The 19815-nt window shown below is 38.6% G+C and overlaps 1 protein-coding gene across 1 annotated transcript in view; it reads right to left on the minus strand.

Annotated features, from left to right (window-relative positions):
- Positions 1-19815, minus strand: part of LOC149286657 (rab effector MyRIP-like) — a 219743-nt gene that overhangs the window by 133687 nt on the left and 66241 nt on the right. The window contains exon 2 of the mRNA XM_089493825.1: positions 15655-15876. Coding sequence (XP_089349951.1) covers positions 15655-15876 — 222 coding nt within the window. The remainder of the gene's footprint in view (positions 1-15654; positions 15877-19815) is intronic.

A 19815-nucleotide genomic window follows, 5' to 3' on the forward strand; every position in this document is an offset into this window, starting at 1 on the left:
TTGCGCAAAGTCATGGCGGAGAGATCTCGGAAGAGCGTAAGCACTTGGCCTTCAAACTCGAATGAGCGGGAATTTCGCGCCTTCGCCATAATCTCCTCTTTTAACTGAAAGTCCTGTAGACAACATATAACATCGCGCGGGGGGTCCGAGGGTCTGCCGCGTGGTCGCAGGGCCCGGTGTGCTGTCTAACCGGATGGGGGTGTCATGAGCCCGGCCCAAAACAAAATTGAATAAGCGGCCCAAGAAGGCCCGAAGATCTTCAGGGCCGTCTGGTTCCCTTAGGCCCTTAACACGCACATTGTGACGCCTACCTCGGTTTTCCAGATCCTCCACAGAGCGAAGTAAGTCCGTTGTCACAGAGGTTAAGTGTGCTGTAGTCTGCCTCAATTCCGCCAGTTGAGTCGAGGCAGCTTCGAGCGAGGATTCAAGGTGAGTGGTGCGTCGGTCAACCCCCAAGATATCAACGCGCAGCGCAGCTACCTCTTCGTGTAGCATATGCTTCATTTCTGAGATGAGGGTGCTAAAGTCAGCCTTCGTAGGAAGCGAGCGAAACATCTCCTGTAAAGCTGTGGCTTTTGGTGTAGACTAATTCGCAGTCGGTACGGGTGGTTGTTCGTCTGATGAAGTACTGGCTGGTGAGGGCGCCATGTTGGGCGAAGGTGGCTGAGTTTCCAGGACCGCAGGGGTCTGGAAATAACGTCTCAGAGAGTGTCCAGATGATCTGGGTTGAGAGTCTGGGGCTTCGTGTTGCTGTGAGGGACGTTTCACACGACCGATGGCGAATTCTAATGTCAGATGGTTGCGGATTTTCTGGGGTTCGCGGTGGAGCTAAGGTCCTAAGCAGCCATCACCAAGCAAGGCAAGCCACGCCCCCCCAAAATATGTTTCTTAAAACATAAATCTACTATTACAGGGGTGTCCAAGTTTGTTCTGCAGTGGGCCACTTCATCAGAATTGTATACGTGCGAGGGCCGCACTCATTTTTCACTGTGAGAAAATATGGCCTTTAATAAAATATGCAGATTAAAATAAAGTAAATGACACAAAACCTTTACTTTTTCTCTCACTGATTTCTGGGCCTAGAAAGTGTTGTGACTCCAAATTCAGGATAATTAAAAATGAAATAGTTCTATTTATTCTAGGGATGCACCAAAATGAAACTTCTGGACCAAAACATTCACTTAACCAAAACCGAAAATTACCCCCCACCTTATATATAATAATAAAAACTCACATTTTTAATAAAAGTAGGTAACACACCACAATTGGACAAAAAAAATTAGCAATATGACTTGGCATGATAGGAGTGTGATTGCTAACAGCAATCACACTCCTATCATACCCAGGCAACGGGTAAATGCTGGTACCTAGGCATGATTGGACTGTGCTTGCTGTGATTGCTGTTACAATGACCCCCCACCATTAAAAATAATAATAAAAACTCACATTTTTAATAAAAGCAGGTAACACACCACAATTGGACAAAAAAAAATTAGCAATATGACTTCTCATGATAAGAGTGTGATTGCTAACAGGAATCACAGTCCCATCATGCCTAGGTTCCAGCACTTACATATCCAACCAGTAAATGCTGGAACCTAGGCATGATGGGACTGTGATTGCTGTTAGCAATCACACTACTATCATGACAAGTCAGCAAGTACATGCTGGTACAGGGTGGATGTAAGTGATGTGCAGACCCCATACTGCTGGCAGCATCAATACAAAAGGGGGGCAGCTAACTAGGTTTCAGCATGTACTGGCTGACTTGGCATGATAGGACTGTGATTGCTAATAGCAATCACAGTCCCATCATGCCTAGGTTCCAGCACTTACACATCCATGCTATCACACACACTCATTCATTCATATACTCATTCATTCACAGATTCATTCCCTCAATCACGCATACTCATTCAAAACCCTCCCCACCCCCTTACCTGCACTGAAGCTCATCGATGTCGCTCACAGACTTCAGCAGGGGGCGCGGCCTCCCTCTGCGTTCTCTCGTACTGCACAGAGGAAGCAGGACTGGAGCAGAGTCATGTGATGTCACGTGAACTCTGCTGGGTTCCGCTTCCTCTTTGCAGTGCAAAAGACCCTCCCACTGATAAGTAGCAGGGCTCTTGTTGCAGCAGGGCTCGAGGTACGGCCCGTGTAAGATCGGTTGCCCTGGCTGCCGATCTTATGCGGGCCGCACCTCGAGGTCTCCCGGGCCGCATTTGGCCCGCGGGCCGCATGTTGGACGCCCCTGTACTATTAGAACTAAGAAAACGGATCTACCTGTTACACAACATTTTGTTACATATAATCACACAAAATGAATTAAGCTTGCATATTATTGATTCCATTCCTCAAATGTTAAGGGATGGTGATAGCGAGAAATTACCTAAGAAACAGGAACTTTGGTGGATCTATGAATTAAATAGCTTAAAACCCAATGGCATGAATAGAGAGTTTAATTTAGTTCCATATCTGTGAATACATAACTGAATATCTGGGAATACTTTTTATTTTTTTTAATTAGTTTTTTGGAACAATATATCTATTTCATTTATTATGTTTGTGGGATCTCTGTAATCCATTGTCCCTCCATATGAATAATAGATGCAATATTCAAGGTCGTAAAACATATAAAAAAAATAAAAAAATGTTGAATATCAAGATATAATTTATTCTTTTGGAGTGTTAATGTGAAAATGTGTTCCTATATGGAATGTGGCTTTTACTGCTACGATAAAACCATATATACAGGGGTGTAACTAGAAACGACATGGCCCTGGCGAGAAAATTGCCCCAGCCCTATTGAGAAAATTGCCCTGGGCCCACTCCGCCAACAGCTAGTATGTGTCATCATTGCCCCCAAACAACTTGTGTGTTCTTTGCCCCATGTCCCCCCTTCCAACAAACACTTTGGCACATATATGCAGACTCGCTTACACAAATTATACACACTTACTCATACTCACTAACACATACATTTACACACACACACAATTACACATGCATGCTCACACACACCCATGCTCACACACAGCCAATGACACATCCACGCTCACACACACACACACACAAAAAAATCCATGCTCATACAAACACTGTTACACATCCATGCTCACACACACAATTTGACACCCATGCTCACACACACACAGACACAATTATACATGCATGCTCACACACACACATGCAATTACACATCCACGGTCACACACACTCAATGCCACATGCATGCTTAAACAATTAAACATCCATGCTCACATACACATAATTGCACATCCTTGCACACACACAATTGGACATTCATACTCACACACACAATTAGACATCCATGCGCACACACACAATTAGACATCCATGCACACACACACACATAATTACACATCCATGCTCACACAAACAATTAGATATCCATGCTCACACACACATCATTAGACATCCATGCTAACAATCATAAATACATACATACAAACAAACATTCACACCCCCGCTTACCTCTCACAGTACCTGCAGCTTTCTGGCTGCTCACCTCGGTTTCACCGAGGGGTCATGTGACGTCACCCCGATATCCTCCTGTCTCCCTGTGCCCGTTCAAAATATTTTAGAAAGGGCCCTTCTGACCTGAAGCGGTGTGGTCCAGGTTGGAAGGGCCCTTTCGAAATTATTTTGAATCGGTATGAGGAGATGGGAAGAAGGGGTTGCATGGGCCCCTTTAGATACGCCAGTGTGTCTGTGTGTATATATATATATTGATTGGCTTTTCTCACTGTGAGACGTGAGAACTAATGAGTTAAAATGTGCATAGCTCGGATTTTGCAAAAGTCCTGTTCTCAATTGTTTTTCAACACTAGTGTACACACTTATTTTAAATATAAAAAAATTTATTATAGAATTATAGTATTATAAATTAAAGGATTTTGGAATTGGCATACTAATTCACAACACTATGACATATGTTTGCTCAAATGAATTATGGATTGATATGTATTCTTAGGTATATGAATTATGAAAAGAAACTACAAAATATATTTTGGTGTTTGATTCATTTATCTTTATTTATTATTATGGAAAGATAGAGGGAAGGTTCTCTGTGTTTGAAATATATAAATGAGAGTCTGTAATCATCATAATTGTTCAGTGGCTCCTTTAACCTCAAATAGGGATGACTAGTAAATAAAGGAAATACTCACTACTGAGAGAATTATGCCTGGCCAGGCTGGCGCCAAATACAGGACGCATTTCGAAAAAACTTCAGCTGTGAAAAAAGGCGCCTTTGGCACTAGCCTGAATAGTTTTTTATTGGGGTTATTTTGATTATCTACATATTTGTATCGTGGTTATTTGAATATGTATTTAATGTATCATTAAATTGTACTGATGATTTACTATAATTTTTGTTTACCCTTATGACTGTCCCATGTATGTTTAGATTCCCTCACTATATTAACCTTTAAAAGGCAACAAAGGACCTCCAAGAATTATTATACATAAGACAACACAATAAATGGCCTTTATTTTCTCTTGATCACTGCTATACTGTTATTCACTTAAAGGTAATCACATCATAAAGATTAAAGTTTCCTGTGTAAAGTCTTAAAGTAGAACCTTCCTTGATTTGTGTTAAGAAACCATATTTATACATGTGAAATGGCAACTTTCAAAAGAATATCTGGAAAGAAAAATTTAATATGCTATGCTCTGTATTGATAAGCTAGAAGTGTTCTTGTTGGCAAAAAAACATGTTTTTGTAAATAGATGATTTGTAAACATTAAACAAATTACATCTATTTGAAAATCAACTTTAAAGAGTGTTAAAAGCAAATATGTAAATCATTTCTTTTTTCTTGGAGATTTAAACCTGCATTTAAAAGAGTTGGTTTAATATGACTGAATTTGAACATTCCATGCTGCTATCGCTGATGTTTTGGCAGTAAACAAGTTTACATTCCATTTCATTTACAGAGTTTCATCAGATTATATAGCCCTATTAAAATGTGAGCAATGCAAATTAACAATAACATATAAATTGACAACATACAAATCCAGCATGCGTGATGACATTCTGCTGCAGAGGGAGAATTCCTCTAGCTGTCTTACAACATATTAGGATGTTGTTAAAGCTAAGGTGAGCCATACAATATTACCAAACAAGTTCTGCTTTCTGTAAAGCAGGGAAAGAGATCTGTTTTTTTTCTCACATTAAAACTACATTTTTAAGTTTTAATAAGACACTGATGTTGTTTTGCAGCAGAGACCTTTCATTCAACCCCTAGCCTCCCCTTTTTTGTTAATTTTTACAATGCATATGAAGGTTGGCCAGCTCAGCTCCTTAGACAATATGTAATGTCATTTTTTTTAATGTTTTTTTTTAATAATAAATAGGGATAGCCCTAGCATCTACATTTAGCTCTGTAAAAATAAATCTCCAAATGTATATAAAAGATGAGAAAAACTTTACTAAAACACGCTGTAGATGTTAACAGCTACATTGATTCCATTAGTTGCCATTACCTACCACGGCTGCACAATGTCCCTAAGGAAAAACTGTACGAATAGAGGGATACTAGCAGGTATCATTTTTTTCATGTGTCTTCCTTGAAAAGGTAAGAATCACACAGTGACGTAACTACAGGGGTCCCTGTGACCATTCTGAACCGGCACAGGGAGACAGGAACACATCAGTTTCATGGTATGTTATGCACCCTGCAGTGAAACCGAGGCTGACTGCGCAGTCTGCTAGCAGCTAAGCAGAAAGGTGCAGGAAACATGAGAGGTAATTGAGTGCGAGCGGGGTGCAGGTGATCGGGAAGGGATATGTATGTCTGTGACTGTCTTATGTATCTATGCATAAGGGTATATGGGTATGTGAGCATGGATGTCTATGTATAAGGGTATGTGAGCATGGAAGTTTATGTATAAGGGTATGTAAGCATGGATGTCTATGTATAAGTGTAGGTGAGCATGGCTGTGTAAGTGTGTGTGTGTGAGAGAGAGAGCATGTATGTATGTGGTGTTAGATGGGGGGGGGTGTTAGAATGCGTGTGTTAGTATGAGTAAATGCATGTGTTAGTATGTGTAAATTTGTGTAAGCCATAGTGTATGAGGGGGAGGGCAAGGGGCAAAGAAGGTACCACCAGTTTGGGTGGAAAAATTGCCAAAAGGGGGGGGGGAGTGGGACAGTGACTGAAAATTGGGACTGTCTTGGAAAAACACAGGACACATGGCTATGCTATGCTATCCCATTATACCCATTAGAGAGCTGGACAATACAGAGAACTAGAAAGGTAGTTTATGAGCTATACGTTCAATACATTTGCTTTCTCAAAGCTGCCTTTCCAGATATGTAACTCCCTGGAGCATGTTTTTTCATTTATGACTTTGTCAATTTTGCTCAATTACAAAAATAACAAGCTTCAAGGTTATTTATTCCAGAGTATTAAAAATACTAATCTATCTCCTTATTATTGTATCTTTTATAAGGCCCAGCAGCATTTCACTCCTTAGTGGAGCTAATTAGATTGGTTATCACTTTGGCAATGCCCATGTTTATCTCATCTGTCATTATATTACTCATTAAGGAAGCACTTGAATAATGCCTTAGTTGTTATCAACATTTTATAAATATAAAAGGTAATCCCATTAGGGAAATCCTACATGCCGGTAATATATTTAAGGGAATTATGTTTAAAAAGATCCTTTAACATAAGACAGGCTGCATTGAAAAGTCATTTGTATTGGTGTTACAGAGCTTCTTTTCTCTATATAACAAAATTTCCTGTTAAAATGGGTCTGTCAAATTTCCTACATAGTAGTTCTAAACACTATAAAAGCTATGTAATTGTGTCTCCATCGGAAACACACCTTGTATGTACCAGACAGGAGCAGCCATTTTAACTTCCTGTTAACAGGATTGCGAGATTAGTCCTCCTCATTAAGCTATTGCTCACCTACTGTTAAGCTAACATTTCTCTTTACTGCTATAGGTACATTTAATTTAGTTATGTTAATTTACAGATAATATTTGACTTAAAAATATTGCTGTTTTCTGCTAGATTCTACTAGTGGTTTACAGAATTAATATGAGCTTCCAAAATGCACATTGAAATAAAGGAGCTTACACAACATTGTACATTTTCAGCACTAGAATGAGAATGGCGAAAAGCTGATCTCAGGGTTTGCATGGCCCCAGGCAAGGAGGGTTTGCGAGCCCAGTTATTCTTTTTGTTAGAAAGGAGCAAGTAGGGGTCCTGCTTTAAGAAGTAGAGCTTTGAGATATGACATGATATCTTAGTGCTCCACTTCACTCTGAGGTATAGGGCCAGAGATGTGAGCTCCACTTAACCCGGCCTATGGGTGGCCCTGGGTTGGCATGATTTTGTATATAACAAATATCAAAACTGATAAATGGTAGTGTCTGGTAGTGCAAAGAAGTTATACAAAGATTGTAATGACTAGTCTATAGCAATTGTAGTTTTCTTGACAATTTATTTCTATATTTTGAATCCGTTATACATTATAGTGCAATAGTTTGTTTTTCTCTAAATACATCGATCTGGATTCTTCTTACTGTTTTACATAGTAATTTGTAGTCTGTTAGTCTGTATGTCATTAAGAAATGAGCGAAACGTGATTTGGCTTTGTTTTTACTTGTGGAAAATAGATAAGATTTGTAGTGTGTGGATTCTCTTGATTATTTCACATTAGGGTCTCTAACACAACAGGAGCAAGATGAATAGTGACAATAGTGTTCAAGACATTGGAGGGTTCTTCTTGCTATGTGAAAACCAGGGCAGTTTTAGATGAATTGTTCTTAAAGCTAATAGGCACTAGCTATTTAGAATTCTAACTTTTCTATTTAAATGTGCACAAGGATTTAGTCAGTGTGCAGCACAGATATAAGTCGTAATGTTTACCACGCCTGTAGACAAGTGAGTATAAGAAATTGACACATTAAAGGTATACCATTTAGGGTGACCTCATTGTCCCGGAATGAGAAGTCTGAGTGAAGGAGGTCTCAGCCAATCAGGAGATACTTCTCAACTCTCCTGATTGGCTGGGTTCCTCCTTCACACCAAACTCAGTGTAAGCTGCATCCAGCACCGTTACCTGGAACACTCACCGCAGAAGTTCTTCTCCCAGCAGAGCCGTACCAGAGGCTAACCCTAGAAAAGCTCCCCAGGTTTTCGATGTCAGGAGGCTCCAGAGTTGGTAGGTTTATATATAACACATGGTCCCTGAGTATGACAGGTGAGGACCGAAACTTTAGAAGGATTTCCCAAAATAGAGATAATAGGGCCTGGTACACGATTCTCTAAATAAGTAGGCAAACAAAAAATCCCAAGTGTATAAGCCGAGAGCCAATATCGGAGTGGAGGGTCAGACGGGCCAAGGGTCATACACAGGATGGGTAGTCAGACTAAAAATGGGTCAAATACCAGAGCGGGTAGTCAGGTGGTCTGGATCATCCACTGGATGCAGCAAACAAAGCCAAATCGTAGGACAAAGGAAGGTCAAGCATGAAAAGCAACTACAGTAAAGGCAATGAAGTGAAAACCACACCAGGGTTCTGAGATTTTTAAATCCGGCGCCAGCAGCATACACGTGTAACGTCAACCCCTCCGCTGAAGTCACACATGTCCCCTCCTTGCTGGATCAAGAGAGCGCCCCTGCTGCTACTATAAACAACGCTTTCTCCTTACCCCCATGTGAGGTAAGTATATCGGGGCACCGGGGACCTCGGGAGCGGGTGACACCAGGTATGTGTGTTTGATGGTGTGTGACTGTGTCTGCATGTGACTGTGTTTGTCTATTTGTGTGACTGTGTGTGTAATGTCTAGAAATAGAGGGGTTAATGCCCTGAATATGCTAATATCTGCTTAATTAGCTAATAGAGGGGTTAATTAGCTGAAACTGCTCATGTCTGTAATGATTGTATGTATATTATAATATCAATATATTATTAAATCTGAAATCAACGTGGTTCCCAACACTTCCTAATAATAAATATATAATAGTATATGTAAATCAGTGTATATTTAAGATGTACAGTATATATATATATATATACCGTAATTGCTCGATTATAAGACGAGGTTTTTTCCAGAGCAAATGCTCTAAAAAATACCCCTCGTCTTATAATCGAGGTCGTCTTCTAATCAGACCTCAAAAAAATGTCTGCTGGGGCCATGCTGCTTACCGGGCTTTGGTCGCGAGCAGCGGCTCTGCTACTAGCAGCAGGAGAACAGGAAGCTAGCACATAACTCCTCACATAATCTACCTCCCCCCCTCCTTCCTCTGGGGGCGGGGCCAGAGAAGTTGCTCCACCGCCGGGCCCCTGCAGGGGGTGGGGGGTTTGAGCAAGTATGTGTAATTAATGGAATGCATGAGTATTTAAATGTTTGTGAATGAGTGTGTGTGTGATAGCATGGATGTGTAAGGGGGGTGGGGGTGGTAGCATGGCATAGGGAGGCTGTAATCACACTACTATCATCCCCAGGTTCCAACATGTACTGGGTGCCTTGGCTTGATAGGAGTGTGATTGCTGTTAGCAGTATATATATATATATATATATATATATATATATATATCCAGAAATGCATTTTAACCCCCTATATGCCACTCAGCCCCATGATATGCCTTTTAACCCCATATATGCCATAGTGGCATATGGGGTATAAGGCATATCATGGGGCAGAGGGGCATATATGGGGTTAAAAGGCATATCATGGGGCACAGTGGCATATAGGAGGGTATAAGACATTTCTGGAGGCAGAGTTGCATATAGAGGGTTAAAAGGCACATCATGGGGCAGAGTGGCAAATAGGGGGTATAAGGCATTTCTGAGGGCAGAGTGGCAAGCCTGGGGGCAGATGTGCATAACTGGGGGGGCAGGTTGGCAAATAAAAGGAATTAAAAAAATATATATTTTTCTCAATCATAGCTTTTATTAAATATGAAAAAATAGTTTACATGAATTAATATTTACTAGTAAAACTTTTTTCCTATAGGGTAGTCTTATATTCAGGCTTTTTGTTTTTTTCCTAAATTAATATTTTTATTTTGGGGGGTCGTCTTATAATCGAGCAAATACGGTATATACATCATATATAAGTGACAGTATGTATATGTGAATCAGTGTGTATGTGATTACATATATATATACATATAAACATATATACATATATTATATATATATAATGTAATAAAAAAATTATTTTATGTCTATGTGATGGTGTAAATACCATTATGAGCAGATGCTTTTTCACTATATATTTCAAATATTCTTCTCCCAGCTGGTGTGGTACAGAAAAAATACAGTAGTGGAATTTAAACCGGGTTGGTGCAGGTCAGATCAGCCTGGGGAGGCAGGAATGTAGGGGGGTCGTGTAATGCCAAAAAAGAAAACTGCAGGTTAGGTAAGGAGTGAGTGAGAGAGGGTAAGAAATGGAGTGAGTGGGTAAGAGAGGGAGGGAGTATGTAGGTTTGTAAGAGTGTCTTAGCAAGGATGTGTATGTCCAAGAGTATGTGTGTTTGCATGAGTGTGCATGTGTGAGCATGAATGTGTTTGTGAACATGAATGTTTATGTGTGTGTGAGAATATAAATGTGTAAAGGGAGTGTGTTACACACATACTACACAGTGAAACACAGAAATTCTGTTATTATTTGCTTCTTAGCATCTTGTACTGTATTGTATGCAAGCTACTTAAATTTACAGGACTTTAAACACAACACATCTTGATGCATAAGATGAACCATAATGTCAAAAGACTCCACACACGCTGTTTATGTATTTATATATTTTACTATTACTATGAATTGTATTCATAAGTGCTTTTTTTCATTGGTGTCTTGTTTACTTTATTACACATATAACTCAATCTTTGAGGCTGGAATTCTGCCCTCCAAAACTAGCCCATGTCAGAAACCTGAAAGGACTACAACTAATAATTTAAAGCTTGCATTACCATTTATACATTTCAGATTTATTTATTAAGTAGTTACTTCGTTACTAAGAGGCGGAGAGGACAGCAATCTCAATTTAGGGAGTTTATTGAGCATATCACCAATGCTGGCATCATACATAGAAAGCATAAACACCAAGTCGCTGTTGCAAAAACCAATTTGTTATCATTAGTCAAGCTATGGAGACAAACAACACTGATTATGTCTTTAGAAAACCCAGTGAACAATAGCAGTCAGATTTCATTAAAAAAGACATTGCACAGATGCCTAATATACAGAGGTAGTGACTAATCTACACAGGTGATAACACATGAAAATGGTTCAGCGTGATGGAAATAAAGCAACCAAGATATTCAATGTGTTCATTAGTGTATTGAAACATTGTCGTTCTTTGTGATGAAAGCAAAACAATTAGTCTATTACTTTATAGCACATCTTTAAGAACCATTATATTTTCCAGATCATTACAAAGATACTGTAATCTCCAAAGTTATAAGAATAACATGAGGTCGATCAGGCAAATAGACATGCCTTACGTGGCTCTAATGTGTTATTTGTGTGCATGTGTTAGTTTATGGTATTAGTGGATGCTGTGTGTGAATCTTACTGTTTGGTGTTAAGAGTATGTATGTACTGTATGTTAGTGTATGGTGTTATCATGAGTGTGTGGGTGTTAGCGTATCATGTTACCATGGGTGTGTGTTAGTGTATGGTACTAGAGAGTCAAAAGTGAGCCTAGTAGTGTGAAAGAGATGAGGGAGGGAAATAATTTATGCAAGTTTGCATACATTTCTCATGAACCACAGGATTAGATCCAGTGTTGTCACCAGGACAGTCTGTGATTGCTGGGATCACCCCCCCCCCCCCCATGTCCCCTGTCATATATATCTTGGGTTTCTTTAAATCCCTTTCTTTAAGTATTGTATCCAGTCCTCGGTTCACTGCTCATCTTACATAGATTGATGCATCTGGGGATTGTTATGAAGCATCTATAGGTAGTTCCACGTTTTAGTTTGTAGCCAATTTTGTGAGTGGAACCATTATCTTGCATTTTCCTTATAGTTATCTTTACTTTTTTTACACTATATGTGTTTTTTATTTTCTATTTTTAGATTTTTTCCTCATTTTGAAGAATTACTTATTTGCACGTAATAACTTTATTTATTTACTGTATGTGCTCTTCTCTGTAATGGAATGCCATTTATTTGAGGTCAGTGAGAAGGGATTATTAAAACATTTTTGAAATGGTAAAACGCGGTTCCTCCAACTAACCACAATAATTTTACTACTCTTTTGCAAACATTCCCTATATTAGTATCTACCATTTTTTGTTACATGACTATTTTAATTAATTGTTGTTTACTAATATGCATTAAATCAAATAAATAATGTATGTTTCCAAACAAAATAAGGGATGAGTCTTCCCATGTAGACTGAGACACTATGCAGCTTCTATTTGCTTTTAAGAAAGCAAGTCTATATCCATCAATTGATTTGCCATAATCCGTGGTCATGGTTACCTGATCTTTTTTCAGTGTTCACCAAAAATCTTACTTTAATTTAAACAAAACCAGTTGATAGGGACAATGTAGTCCCCCAAAAGTGTTTTATGCATATTGGAGTCTATTTTACATAGACTCATATGTATCATACAGCATGTAAATTGGTACATGGATTCGTTAGTTACTGGGGTTACAAAATGAGACTTCTCATCGATATTCCCTCATTGGTTGCATCTGCAGAAACCAAGTGTAAGCAAGAGTATACTTCCTGCGCATGTTTTGTAATTCAGAGAGCTCAAGAAGAATTTGAGTGTTCTTAACCATTTAGCTGTATTAAATATTTATTTATAAATATTTATATTCCCATGTATTTTTTACCCATTTATTAACATTGCCAACATGTCTTTACCAAATATATATATATATATATATATTACACACACAGTCCTGCAAATTCTATGGTTTTACATATATCAATCATCCGTTCCGTAGCAGGTCTAAAAATTAGGGAAATACAACACATGACATATTACACCTTGTCATGATTTATTCAATAAAAATAAAGCCAAAATGGAGAGGCCATGTACAAAAAACTTGGAACACCTTTACTGCACTTTAAACTAAATAGAAGAGAGATCCTGCTAATCAAATGCCCTTGATTATGAGATCATCAGCAAGTGTGATCACCTCTAAAAAAACTGACGTTTTAGCAGTTTGCTAGTCTAGAGTATTTAGGTGTGTGTAAACACAATGCCAAGGAGGAAAGACATCAACGTTGATTTTAGATAAGCAATTGTTGCTACTCATCAAGAGAAGGGCTATAAAGCCATTTACAAACAATTTGAAGTCCATCATTCTACAGTGAGAAAGATTATTCAAAAGTGGAGAACATTCAAGACAGAAGTTGCCAATCTTCCCAGGAGTGGACGTCCCAGCAAATTCACTTCAAGGTCAGACAGTGCTACGCTCAGAGTTACATCTCAGACTCCACAGGCAATGACAATACAATTAGAAAAAAACTGACTTTTTTGGAAGTGTTGCTAGAAGAAAGCATCTTCCCTCTAAAAAGAACAATACAGCACAGCTTAGGTTTTCAAAGTTGCATCTGAACAAACCAGAAGACTTCTGGAACAATGTCCTTTGAACAGATGAGACCAAAGTGGAGATGTTTGGTCATAATGCACAGCCCCAGTTTGGCGAAAACCAAACACAGCATATCAGTACAAACACCTCATACCAACTGGCAAGCACAGTGGTGGAGGGTTGATGATTTGGGCTTCTTTTGCAGCCACAGGACCTGGGAACTACGCAGTCATTGAGCTGACCATGAAATCCTCTGTATACCAAAGTATTCTAGAGTCAAATGTGAGGCCCTTTGTCTGACAGCTAAAGCTTGGACGAAATTCGGTCATGCAACAGGACAATAATTCGAAGCACACAAGCAAATCTACGACAGAATGGCTGAAAACCAAAAATAATCTAGGTGTTGCAATGGCCCAGTCAAAATACAGACCTCAACCTCAAATGTTGTGTGATGTCATAAAAGTCTCTGTTGGTGTAATGGTCAGGTGTCCCAATATTTTTGTCTATATAGTGTATATTTAGTGGCAAAACAGGATTGCACAGAAGATCTGACTTTTGAGAAAATAAATTTAATTTATGAAACATACAAAAAATGGACTTGGTAAAGCTGTTTTGCCACTCCAGAGCACCACAGCAAGATAATATTGAGTGATCTGACTTCAGATTTTTCAGGGGTTTTTTTCTACTGCTAAATAAAACTGTTGAGAGCAACTGTAATAGCACACATTCATGTAGGTCTTTGTTATTATTAATTTTTTAAACAAACTATAAATCCATAGACCCCATGGTCCCATACCTTAATTTCCTTAATTCTTAGTACATTTCCAGTCCTTAAGTGTAATTAAAACAGTATTACAAAGATTAACGCAGTAGAACATACTGAAATTAAAAAAAAATAAGAATACATTTGTGTTCCACGAACATCACGATTAAACCAGATTGTGTAAGGATGTACAACAATTACAATCTACAAACAACTCTTCAAATCTACCACACAGATATTAAGTACAATAGTGCCCCCTGTTAGATGGAAATGGAGGTACATTTATTACCACCAAAAATGTAGTAAGAGAATTCAACATCTATTACAATAGAAAACAATAAATGCCACTGCTCAGTTTATTTATTTATAAGCAATATGATTTCACTTGAAAACACACATGAGGAATCACAGCCTGAAATCAACTGAATGTTAATATAGTGTTTACCTGACTGAACAACTGATGGTCCAGAGAACATCTGACAATTGATTAAGGTGCTTTTCTGATGAATACAGAGCATAGACATGCTGAACAGAAATTGCTTTACTGTCCCCTGTAATAGATTTGTGCGCTTAGTCACATTGGCTCCAAGGAAAGTAGACCAAGGATGCCAAAACGCAAGCTGAGCCATCTGATCTTGTATGCATGTGGATATTTACAGATCAAAGTAGAATCGGGTTATCTAAACAAAATATAACTATTTATTTTGTACTTTGTCTAAGAACTGCCTTTATGTATATAACATAGTTCAAGAAGACATAATTCCAGAATAATTTTCACAGCAGCTAATACCCTACACAAGTAGCCAATAACGTTTATCCCCATATGTAACATCAACAGTGGGGGCTTTCATTGACATTAATAGTGCATTGCCCAAAAGGCTTTCTCACAAGAAAGGATGGGATGGGAAAATGTTATACTAGAACAGCACAGGATGTAGATCTGTTATTAAAACAATGTAGGCTGAACGAGCTTGAATGTAGGTTTAAAGGGAGAATTGTGTTTTGTTCTCTTATGACAGCAAGGCAATTCTAGCTTGTCTGTAAATTGCCTATTAAACAAAGTATTTAACACATAAAACAATGCTGTCATTTTTATAGTGTTTTTATATCTCTTAGATGTTTTTTATCTAACCTCTTACCCTGCCATTTTTTGTTTCTTAATCCCCTACAAAGCCTAATGGAGGTCAAGGGAGAAAAAATAACCTTAAAGCACTATATAATATCTGCCATAAAACAGTCAACACAGGATGGCACAAAAACACACATCTTTTGCACTACTTGATGATTTTGTATATATAATTTGTCATTAAACAAATAGAACGGTTCAATAGCAAACACTACCTTGTTTGCTGGCAGACATTGCAAACCCAGGCCTTTTCTTTCTTTTGGTAGGTGCTGCAGTTTTTACAGATGTTGAACTTGCAATCTAGACACTGCCTCTTGGAGTTGATGAGGAACGTGAAAGGAGAACAGCAGCGGATGCAGCAATGCTCATTAAACTTTTGCTGCTTGGAGAGAATTGAACATTTGTTGCCTTCCTCGTCTAGCTTTTGTCGTAGTTCACTGAAATGACAAAATACAAGAGTATATCAACAAGAGGCCTCACAAATTCTTGATTCACCTAATCGATGCTTTGATGAAAGCTCATAAGCAGATGCTCTGAAAATAAAACTAGAATGAACCTTAAAAGAAGTGATGTTAAGGCGTTGGAAGTCAATAAAAATAACAAAACACAGTTACATTTCTTATCCTGAAAATACTCAAGATTAAGGAAAGAAAAAAAGATTGAATCTGCTATTTTCCCAGTTCAAAGATGATAAAAAGCTTACACTATTATTGACCCTCCCCCTTCCTTTTAGCTTCATATTATGGGTATAAAACCAATGGGAATGCCGGATATCAATAAAAAATGATTTTTACTGTGCTTTAAAACCTCAAAGTATGTCTATTTTAGAAATCTGGGGAAAATGAAATATAGTTTGTATTGGTATTTTTATTTTTCTGTCAATGTCTTGTGAGACCCCTGCAGATAAGATGCTCTTTTTTATATAGAAATGAAAAATAATGTCTAAAATAAAAAAAATAACAATGTCATCAGCAAAAACTAAATAGACGACACCATATTTAAAGACTGGTAATGGCATCCCAGAGTAGATCTATGATCGAGGATCAGTTTGTCAACAGCTTTTCTACTGCCTGACAAGTAGGAGCGTATATGGCGTTAATGCATATTTATGTATTTCTATGTGTATGTTTGTACACATGTGCAAAACAAGTGCCTAGAGGTCCCTGTGGGTTTTGATTACAATGTCTGCCGCTAGAGAAGCAGGCTCTGTTGGGGAGATCAAGGATCTCCCTCTAACTGGCTTAAAATTGATCAGGAGAGAGGGAGGTCTGTTAATACAGATCCTGCTCCTTTGCAATGCAAGCCGGAACTGATGCTGTACATCGGGATTTGATGTCATATCCTGGCGCACAACACTGATCCCCTCACCGGAAGGAGACAGAAGAGCCTAGAGGAAGAACCAAAAGGAGGAGGTGGAGGAGGAAAAGGAACTGCAGCAGAAAAAGTGAAAGAAGAAAGGTAGGGAGACATTCAGAGAGAAAGGGAGAGTGTGAGAAAGTGTAAGTGTGTGAGAGTGATGGGAGTTATGATGTACCACTGTCAATGTCTTATTCAGTGAATAGTGGTGGGAGTTATGCTGTACCACCATCAGCGCCTGGCTAAGTGTGTAGTGATGGGAGTTATGCTCTAATGAAGATCATAACTCCCATCACTATATACTGAGCCAGACATTAACATTATGTAAATGTATCCAGGGTCAGCAGATTCCATACCGTTGTTACATTCAGTCAGTAAAATTAAAATCACATAAACACAAAAAGAGAAGTAGGCCCTCTTGTGATCTTACAATCTAGTTGACAGTGGTAAAGGGCTGCAACAACTAATCCATAAAATCGATAATAATCGATAATAAAAATCGTTGCCAACGAATTTCATTATCGATTAGTTGAATCAATTTTTATCGATTATAAAATGAGGTTTTTTTCAGAGCAAATGCTCTGAAAAATACCCCTCATTATATAATCCGTTTCAGTGACTCACAGCAGTTACTACTTACAGTCCCTCCCTGCAGTAACTCTGACAACTGGCCCCGCCCCTTCCTTTCTCCCAGGCCCACATGGCTAAGACACTCATCTAACTGTAAGTATAAAATTAATATTTGGGCTGCTGAAAGTTAGGGGAGGTGGGGGTTAATTTAGGGCCAGTTATGGTTAATGGGGTGTTTAGGGTTAATTTAGGAGCAGTTGTGGTTGATGGGGTCTTTAGGGTTAATTTAGGGGCAGTTGTGGTTGATGGGGTGTTTAGGGTTAATTTGGGGGCAGTTATGGTTAATGGGGTGTTTAGGGTTAATTTAGGAGCTGTTGTGGTTAATGGGATGTTTAGGGTAAATTTAGGGGCCGTTGTGGTTAATGGGATGTTTAGGGTTAATTTAATAAGGACAGAGGGTTAATTTAATTAATTTAATAAGGTCAACTTAAGGTGCAGTTAGAGGTAAAGGGGGGCAAACTAAGGGCAATCTAAATCATGGGGGCAGTGAAGAATAACCCAGTACTTATTTATAAAAGTATGGTGTCAGTGTGCTGTCAATGGGTCTGTGACTCTATGAGGGCACTATGAGATATCTGGGGGGTATAAGGCATATCTGGGGAGGACGGAGTGACATATCTGGGGGTATAAGGCATATAGAGTATATAAGGCATATGTGGGGAGGGCAGTGTGGCATGTCTGGGAGGCAGTGTGGCATATCAGGGGAGGACGGAGTGGTGTATCAGGGGGTATAAGGCATATCAGGGGGCACAGTGGCATATCTGGGGAAGACGGAGTGGCATATCTGGGGGTAGAGTGGAGTGACATATGTGGGAGGCAGTGTGGCATATCTGGGGGTATGTGTCATATGTGGGAGGCAGTGTGGGGAGGGCAGGTTGGGAAATAAAGACAAGAAATGCATTTTATCAAAGTTTTTTTATTCTGCTGTTTGTTTTTAACATCATTTGTTTATTAAATTATTTTAAATAAAATTTACATTCATTTTTTTATCCGATTAATCGAAAAAATAATCGCCCAACTAATCAATTATGAAAATAATTGTTAGTTGCAGCCCTACAGTGGTACAGAGTAAATCATATCACTATATATCACTACAAGTATGCTATAAAAGGACACTCCAGCCATAATATGCAATCTCTGACCCCTTTACATTGTTATGGTGTCTGCAGGATCTCCCATATGAATTCTTAGGGCTGCAACAACTAATCGATAAAATCGATAATAATTGATAATGAAAATCGTTGCCAACGAATTTCATTATCGATTAGTTGAATCTATTTTTATTGATTATAAAATGAGGGTTTTTTCAGAGCAAATACTCTGAAAAACTCCTCTCCTTCTATAATCTGCCTTTAAACAGGGATCGGATTATAACACTAGAATCCAGATCCCCACAGCGCTGCAGGGAACCTTAATTCCCCCTCTCTGTCAGCCGGTGATTGTCCGTGCGATGCGCGATTTGAATATATAAATATCTAAAACCTATACAAGCTGCCAAAACAGCATTTTACTTATATAGGCTAGCTCCATATTGCTTGTAAATATTGCTTTAATTATTTAGCATTATTTTGCTAATTTCTGTAAATATGTAAATTTCTATTGTTTAATCGTTTTAGGTCACGCCCCCTAGATTATGACATCATGTTGGCACCATTTTACACATTTTAAATAATGTATAAAAGGAAAATGAACCCAGGAGCTCTGTTTCACACCTTGAGGAAGCCTGCTGTTAGGCAAAACGTATTGTGTGCTATTTTATATTTTTACTATGTTTTATTACCAGCTTGAATAGTTTTTTTTAAAATAAGTTATTCTTGCTCTTGGACTTGTTCTTACTCTTTTATATATTTTATCAGGAAAAACCATCTACTACCACTATATCCTTGGCGGGGATCATACCACCTAATTCCAACATTGCTCACCAAAAAGTGAGTATAACTGACACCATATTATACTTTTAATTGCACCTTTCATATGGAAAGCACTATGTCTGCCTTTTCTTCGTAATTTCGCATTTAATACCACGTTCCAAAAAGTCATCAAAAGAACCGTAAGAGTACGACCGACGCAAGACTATCCCTGGGCAAAGATCATATCGCCCGAGCGCATGTTTTGGGGCTAATCATTAAGCCCCATAAATTGTGAGTACCATAATTTGGCTTTTTATTTCATCTGCTTGATAAGACATACAACACCATTGTGCTTTTCTTTATTTCTTATAACTACTATCCGTGTGAAGCACAACAACTACCCCCCTGTGACTACTGTTTGGCAAAGAAGGTAGGGAAACTTTGAGAGAGCGAACGAGAATGAGAGTGTGAGTGAATGTGGACCCATGAACGCTGGATGAAAGTTCTGAGCGTTTTTTCTTTTTTTTTTAGTTTGCTGGG

This window comes from Sceloporus occidentalis, unplaced genomic scaffold (genome assembly GCF_023333645.1).
Source record: "Sceloporus occidentalis isolate IW3139 unplaced genomic scaffold, rSceOcc1.0.p SCAF_67, whole genome shotgun sequence".
Lineage (NCBI taxonomy): Eukaryota > Metazoa > Chordata > Lepidosauria > Squamata > Phrynosomatidae > Sceloporus > Sceloporus occidentalis.